General features: G+C 45.9%; 1 protein-coding gene across 2 annotated transcripts in view; it reads right to left on the bottom strand.

Annotated features, from left to right (window-relative positions):
* PPARA (peroxisome proliferator activated receptor alpha) overlaps positions 1-8,269 on the bottom strand; it is a 66,699-nt gene that overhangs the window by 16,702 nt on the left and 41,728 nt on the right. For both annotated transcript variants that reach the window (XM_045289414.1, XM_004700220.2), the window contains 2 exons: positions 3,494-3,654; positions 68-206 (listed from right to left, as the gene is read on the bottom strand). In XM_045289414.1, the coding sequence (XP_045145349.1) occupies positions 68-206; positions 3,494-3,654 (300 nt within the window). The remainder of the gene's footprint in view (positions 1-67; positions 207-3,493; positions 3,655-8,269) is intronic.

The following is an 8,269-nucleotide window of genomic DNA, read 5'->3' on the forward strand; positions in this document are numbered from 1 at the left end:
CGCCACCGGCTCAGAGAGAGAGCTAGCTGAGGGGGAAGTGGGGAGGCGTGGTGCTGGCCTTACCTACCATTATGTGACATCCCCACTGAGAGGCACTTGTGGAAACGGCAATATTGGCACTTGTTTCGATTCTTTTTCTGAATCTTGCAATTTCTATCGCATTTGTCATAAACCAGCTTTAGCCGAATAGTCCGGCGGAAGAAACCCTGAGAGAGAGAGAGAGAGAGAGTAACACACAGTTCATGGCAGGCTCTGGGGCAGGACTGGGCAGCCTTTTCTTCTCCGGTGCACAAGGTCTCTACCAGTTGGATGGACTGGAGGGCCCCTAACCACAACAACATGAACCATTGATAAATGTGCCACTGCGTCATTCCTGTTTCCGGTGGCTCATGTGTGCTGTCTCCTAAGAGGAAGGACATTCAAGTCTGGTGTAATCAGGACAAACTGACAAATCTGAAGCTTGACTTTTGAAACAAGCCAACAAACAAAACAATAATAGCCGCATGGCCTAATTCAAAGTAATCTCACAGTGTCCCTCTCTGACGTGGGCAGGTACGGTTCCAGTTCTCCAGGGTCCCTTCACCCTAGTAAGACTTATAACAAATGCACGTTTCCCCCCTTTTATGTGGGACTTTAATATTAATTCCTAAAAAATATGATAGTAAAAAGGAAACCAAGAATAAATAATTTCCTTGTTTCAAAAGAAACAAACTTTACTCTGTTAGAAAAAGTTTTATTATTAAGCCCACAAAAAGCAAACAAATAGACTCAATACCATCCAGTCAATCCAACTCAAAACAACGCTGTGAGCAGGGTGGCACAGCCTCTGTGGGTCTTTGAGAGAGACTGCAGTTCTCTGAGGGAGCAGAGACCTTCATGTTGCTCAGGATGACTAAACCCACAGCGCCCAAGGTAAAAGGCCTGAAGAAAACAGCCACTTTATAAGTAACTTTTTTTCAACTGACTTTACAGCTTTTGGGGAGAAACTCAGGATGGAGTTTATACTTGCTGGGCATTTTTTTCTGCATCTCCACAAAATATTTTATTTTTTGATGCTGATAATATCCACAGCAGAACCTAAACCCATTCAATCATTTGTCTCTCCCCCACCCATGCAATCATTTCTGTAGATATAATTCTGTGTGTACACTGTCAGAGGGGGGAACCTCAAAAAAAACCCTAGAGTCCCCCTGCCACAGCTAAGTATTTAATTTGTTTTGTTTTTTTTACAAAATAACCATATCACCTTCAAAATACTCTCCATTGTACTTAATACAACTGTTATATCTTCCATTCCATTCTTGGAAACATTTTTCAAGCTCATCTGTTTGGCTGGCTGACAGCACCTCCTTGTTTTCTCCTTCGCTTCTTCTCCATCATCAAACTGTCCTTTCATGTCCCTCTTCATTCACGGAAACAAAAAGAAGTCGCACTAAGTGAGGTCAGGTGAGTCAGGTGTGTAAGGCAAGAGAGGCATGTTTTTGTTTTTACAAAAGCTGGCGCACTGAGATGGTGGCACGAGGAGGTGCATTGTTGTGGTGGCAAAGCCAGTCCCCCATCTGCCACAAGTCAGACCATTTTTGTCACACACTGACGCAATCTTCTCAGAACCTCTAAATGGAAAGCTTGATTGACAGTCTGACCCGGTGGAATGAACTCCAAATGCACTCCAGTCATTCGGAAAGTTGACAGATGTCTAGAATGAGGTTTGTCATCAATCGACATTTCACCTTTTTTGACATGAGAACACCACTCAGACACTTGAGTTTTTCCCATAGCGCTATACTTACAGGCTGTGTTCAGCATCTTAACAGTTTCTGTGGCACTATTTCCCCGAGCAGGAAACAAAATTTCATAGCTGCACACTGTTCTCTTAAATCGCCCATCACAAAAACTGAGGTTTGAGTGAAACTACTTTTACAAAAAAATTCACTGCGACCATAGAGAACCTTCCCAGGCTACCCCACTGGGCGCACTAACACAGAGCAAGTTGCTCAATGCTCACCTAGCTGGAGAAATGTACTACAAAAGTTCCGCTCTGCCCAGTGAAATTCTGTTTTTTGGGGGGAACACCTTGCACGCATGCGTGTATGTATGCTTGCTTGTACACTGATGAGTGGCCGTCAGTCTAACCCTCCCTGCCCAAACTGTTTCTTTTCCACTCCCATGAACTCATCCTCGTGCTGCCCCACCCCAAACATTCTGAGCAGGACTTTGGAGTTGGTGTTGTCCAAGGGGCCACATGTGACGTTTTTGAAAGCGCACCAGGCTCATGGCAGACGCGCTTTAATCACTAAGATGAACCTTTTTTTGGTGGTGAGAAGACTTCAGGAGCTATTTTTGGTTGAAGGTTTAAAGATCTCACAGCAATCGGTTCAGGAATTCACACAGCTTCCATGGCTCCAGAAAGTCTGGATTCCATAAAATCCTATTCCACATTCCCCCCTTTGGATCGGGATTCTTCTATAGAATTGCTGATGAAAGATGTTCGGTAGTGGTTTGCTTTGGTATTTCCTCCTCTTTGCTTTTAAACCATTTTTTCCTGTTCCTGGTGCGGGAGGGTTGCCTGCCTCCACTAAGGAGACCCTGTCATCCTTGGGGTCGAAAAGGAAGGCTGTGTCCTCACCTGCCATATTTAGGCGAGTATGTACAGGAGGATGGCCCACTACGTAAGGGACTGGAAGAGGAAAGGCCAAAGAGAGAACTGGTAGCCTGAGGGTGCAGGATCCTCTGACTAATGCGGCCTGTTCTACCTGTGGACCAGGCCTTGTTGGGGGTGGGGCAAAATGGGTGTGTGCCATGGTTTCATGACGGTGGCAGAACTCCTGATTTCCACCAAATACTCAGACGACCATACCTGCTGTGCTCAGTGCCCATCCAGCACCTGAGCTGTCAAGGAGATGGGACACTAAAGGCATGTGACTCAGCAGACATCCAGGATGGGATTGGGCGTGATTCTTCCCAGCATGTGCTGGAAAACCACAGAAGGGCCCGTGGTCCAGTAGGCAGAAGACTTCAGAGACTGGACCTTGAGGACTCAGGGTCCTGGTCAGGAATTCCGAGCAGGTCCAGGGACTTGCGACTCTTGTCATGGGCTAGTGGGAGGAGGCTGTGCAGACACTTGCACTGGCTCAGCCACGGTGGCCGTGGACCTGCAGGAACTGATGGCCGGGAAGTCAGAGGAGGCAGTCACGGTTTCTGTGACTGCCCAAACAAGACACCACACCTCAGACTACCGGTCCCTGACTCTGGAGGTTCCCAAATGAAGGTGGACAAAAACTCGGGCCCTGCATTCAAACGAGGGGCTGTTCTTCATGGAGTTCATTTGCGTTCATACTTCGCCCAGCTCTGCCCAAGTACCAGCATGTCTCACGGACTGTAGAGACACCCTTAGGATAGTTTAGACAAGTACCTGTGAAGTAACTCCAGGGAGACACCGTGCCATGGTCTCTCACCACCCCCTCTGCCGCCTGCGCTCCAGTGTGCACTGTACCTTGCAGCCTTCACAGGCATGCACCCCGTAGTGGTAGCCAGAGGCCTTGTCCCCGCAGATCCTACATTCAATGTTCAATGCCCTGCTGGACGGCTCCTCAGCGCTGCCGGGAACCACAGGACAGTTTCCTGACGAAGGGCTTGAAGCTGGGGACAGGGTATCTGGGGAAGAGAGGACAGATTCATGAGTGTTCAAGGCATTGCCAGCCTGTGTCTAAGTCGGACTTAGGAGACGCTGGTTTGGTGGCTGAGGTATTTCATGACAGGTGCAAGGTAGCTGGCAGATCTGTCCCCTTTCTGAGTCACGCACACCCTCCCGCGCTCCTCTACTACTGTTGTGCTGCAGCCCCAAAGCGCTTATGCACTTGTTCCCGTTCAACTGTTCCTTGGGCTTTGGATCACCAGCCATGCAGCTGTGTCACAGATAGCTCCATCGGCAGGTTCCCCTCGATCTCCCTGTCCCCTGAGTGTCCTACACAGACTCGCATTTGATTCCTGCCAGGTCTCCTGCAACGGTGAACTCAGCAAATGTCTCCCGACCCGCAGGGGCAACACCAACAGCACAATCAATCAACCCCATGAATGAAAGGACAAAAATAGTGACACTGAGCTTGATTCAAACGAAAGACTTCTGTCTGCAAAAGACACTGTGAAGAATGAACACTCAGGACACACGAGGAACAAGGTCTGCAAGATCCTTGTCTGATAAGGAACTAGGATGCAGGACATACAAAGACCGTGCACAACTCAACTGTAAGAAAACAAACGCCCCCAAGACAAAATGAGCAAAAGTGATCACGAGGATCAACCTAGAACCCCCTCCCGGGGGATGAACAATGGAAAAGTGGGTGAGGGGCGACGGAGGATGATGTAAGATATGGGAATAATAATCTATAACTTATCAAGGGTTCATGAGGGAGAGTGTGCAGGGGAGGAGGGGGAAGAAATGGGGAGCTGATATCAGGGGCTCAAGTGGGAAGAGAATGCTTTGAAAGTGATGATGGCGGCCTACGTGCAAATGTGCTTGACACACTGGAGGAATGCATGGATGGTGCTAAGAGATGGAAGAGCCCCCAATAAAAGTACTTTTTAAAAATGGGCAAAAGTTCTGAACAGGCGCCTCCACAAAGATGATACAGAGAGGGCACATCAACATGTGAAAACATGCTCGACAAAGTCACTTGTCATGAGGGAATCGTGAATTACAAAAACAGTGCGCTACCTCTGCACATCTGTTAAGACAGCACACAGAGCGAGGACGCCAGGCAGGTCCAACGGCCTCCGGGCAGTGAGGATGTCGTTGGGATAGCGGGACCCAGCAGCTGGAGTGTTCAGCGCAGAGAGCTGCTGCACAGGGTCTGCAGAGGGCCGCTCGGGAGGGAGTCTCCAGTTGACTACTGACCAGCGTCTACCTGTCAAGTGGCTCCCTGCTGGGGAAAGAACCACCCAAAATAATGAGCGGGAATGAGAGCAGGATTCCCATAAGTTTGTCTGTCTTCTTATTCCCACCACAGGCAGTAGTAGCAAGTGTCCAGTTTTTGAGCCTCAGGTAAAGTATTAAATTTTTCCCTCATTACTGAGGCAAAATTAGCTTGAGAATAAACACTGTTGTGGTCCCATCTAACAAAGTTTAAAAGCAAGGTCAAGCATTTTCCAAGTAACATAACCATGTCCCCAGGCAAAGCCCAAGGAGCTTTATACAAATACAGAAATATCCATCACTCAACAACGTTTACAATCACGGGCATCCAACAAAAATTCACAAGGCACCCCCAAATATAGGGAGATAGGAATCTTGGTCAGGAAAAATAAATCAACGCACTAAAAACTGACCCAGACAGCCTAATGAGAAAATTGAACATTGTGGTACAAATAAACAACCCTGGTGCACAATAAATAAATAGATAAATAAAATAAAATAAACTGACCCAGAAATGACACGATATAATTTGTAGGCAAGAATATTTTTTAAAAAACGTTACTATGACCATGTTTCAAATGCCTAAGAAGCTAGAAGACTGAGCATGTTAGGTACGAACAGGCAAGGGGTTTGGGGAGGGAGAAGGGAGTCATGCTTCCAGAGAGGGGATGAAAACTACAATATCCGATGTGAAAAGCACACAGGGGTAGGTCAGGAGCAGACTAACACTGTCGAAGAAAAGACCAACACACTTGCAGACAACAACTGAAACTACAAAATGGTGCATACAGAAAGATTGGGGGGAAAACATGAACACAGCCTGAGTGAGCTGTCAGGTCACGGCAAGTGGCCCAATGTCCATATAAGTGGCGCTCCCAAAGGAGCAAGAGGAAAGGGGTTCAGAAAACCCTTCTGAAGACATAATGGCCCAACGTTCTCCAGATGTGACGAAAACAACAAGCTCACTGATTCCAGCAGCTCAGTGACCGTCAAGGGCCAGGAATATGAAGAACACCGCGGGAAGGCACATTGTAGTCAGATCTTGTCGAGCCGGCGACCAGGGAACTCTCATCAGCAGCCCAGTAAAGGGACATGCAGAGGGACAGAAACACGGACGGAATCTACTTTCTTACAGGAAAGAATGGAAATGAGCAGAGGGTGGGCTGGATGCTTAAAAACTGACGGGGCAAAAACATCTGCCAACCTAGAATTAGATACCCATCAAAAATAACTCTCAAAAATGAAATTAAAGAGATGTTAACACAACACGGAACAAATTACAGATCTGTAATTAGAAACTACAGATCCGCCTTACTAAAACGTCACAGGGTATACTACTTTAGGCCGAAGGAAAAAGATCACGAAAATCTGGATTTCAATAAAGGAAGCGCGAGCACAAGAAGAGGCAGTTAGGTGGGTTGTTATTAGGAGCTGTTGGGTTGGTCTGACTCAGAGGAGCCCTCCTGCCCAGCAGCAGGACGCACCGCCCGGTCTGTGTCACCTGCACACTTGCCTGTGTGAGCTCCCCCTGAGGAGCTCCAGGCAGTGCTGAACTCTATCAGGCAGTGCTTCCCTGGCTGTTCTTTCAGAAGCGGACTGTCTTTGTCTTCTTCCTAGTCTGTCTTCGTCTGGAAGGCCCACTGTAAACGGTCCCCCAAAGGGGGCTCTGCTGGTATTTGAAGTACTAGTGGCAAAGCTCCCAGCATTATCACACAAGGCACCACAGTATGACAGCTAGGTGGTGGATTATGTGGGTACATATAAAAAAGCATCTGAGTTCTTAAATGCTTTGAAAGGCAAAAGACTGTTTAAAGCTAAGAAGACAGTAGATGTAAACCTCAATCTACCGTGAGGCTTGGAGCACGTTGTCGAAACAAAATTTTGACAGCAAAACCACAATGCCGGGAAGGAAAACATGGAAGTGTACTGTCATGAGGTTCTCCTCAACATGTGAAGTGGTGTCACTTTGATATTGACATAAACTCTAAAGCAGCCGCTAAAATGGATAAAGCACACAAAAGAGATAAAACAGACGTTTTAAAAATCCAACTAATTCAAGAAAAGACAGAAAAAATAGGAAATGATGAAAAAATCTCCAGAGAGGTTACATGGAGGCCAAGTTACAAGACAATAGATTTAAATCAATCCATAAAATTAGGATCAAAGCAAAAGAATGGAAAAAGACTTAACATGTTAACACTGGTCAAAAGCAGGCCACAGTGACTGCAGTCATATCAGACATAGCAGTGCACAGAACAAGCAAACGTATGAATGACCGAGAGGATTATTTCACAATGATATAATAATGAGGATATAACAAAGTAAATGTCTATGCACTAATAACAGAGCTTCAGAGTACAAAAGCTGACACAACTGAAAGGACAGTCAAGTCACCAATTATTTCAACACCTTTCTCTCAACAGCCGGATAAATTGGGCAGAATAAGAGTTTTAAAAAAAGATGGAATAGTTAAAAAACAATATGAATCAACTTGTTCTAATTGACCTTTACTTATGGAAAATTCCAGCCACAAACAGCAGAAGATACATTCTTTCTAGGCACAAATAAAACACTGGCTAATATAAATCTATTCTGGGCTATAAAATGAGTTTCAATAAACTTTAAGAGATTTAAGGTGTACAACCTTTCTTTGACCGTAATGGAATTAAATTAGACAATAACAGAAATATATCTGGAAACACTAAAAAATCTGGAATGTCAACACACTTGTAACTAATCCATAGACACAAGATGAAATCAAAAGGGAGATGAGAAAGTGTTCTGAGCTGAAAGGAACTGAAAACAGATTAAACAGTTGTGTATCTAGCAGGGAAGCAACAAAACCCACACGGAAGAAGCACACCAGTCTGTGTGATCATAAGGTATTGACAGGATCAGGTACCAGGCATCAGAAGACCCATAACAAACTACCATATTGATGTGAATGAGGTGGGTTGGAGTGGAGACCCAAAGCCCATCTGTAGACAACTGGACACCCCCTCAGAGAAGAGCCATAAGGAAGGGACCCAGGGTGCAGTATAGCACCGATGAAACACACAACATTCCTCTAGTTCTTTAATGCTTCCTCCCACCCACTATCATGACCCGTTTTATCTTACAAATCTGGCTAGCATGTACACTGGTACAGATATGAGCTCTCAACACAGAATGCAGGACAGACAAACCCCTCAGGACCAAAGATGGCAGGAGAAGGGGAGAAAGATGGAACCAATTGCAATGATCGACGTACAACCCCCCTACACATACCGAAGAGGACAAACAACAGAAATATGGGTGAAGGGAGACAGCGGATGGTGTAAGATATGAAAATAATAAGTTATAATTTATCAAGGGTTC

The sequence above is a fragment of the Echinops telfairi genome, unplaced genomic scaffold (genome assembly GCF_000313985.2).
Source record: "Echinops telfairi isolate 266 unplaced genomic scaffold, ASM31398v2 ScPeMD7_2;HRSCAF=8, whole genome shotgun sequence".
Lineage (NCBI taxonomy): Eukaryota > Metazoa > Chordata > Mammalia > Afrosoricida > Tenrecidae > Echinops > Echinops telfairi.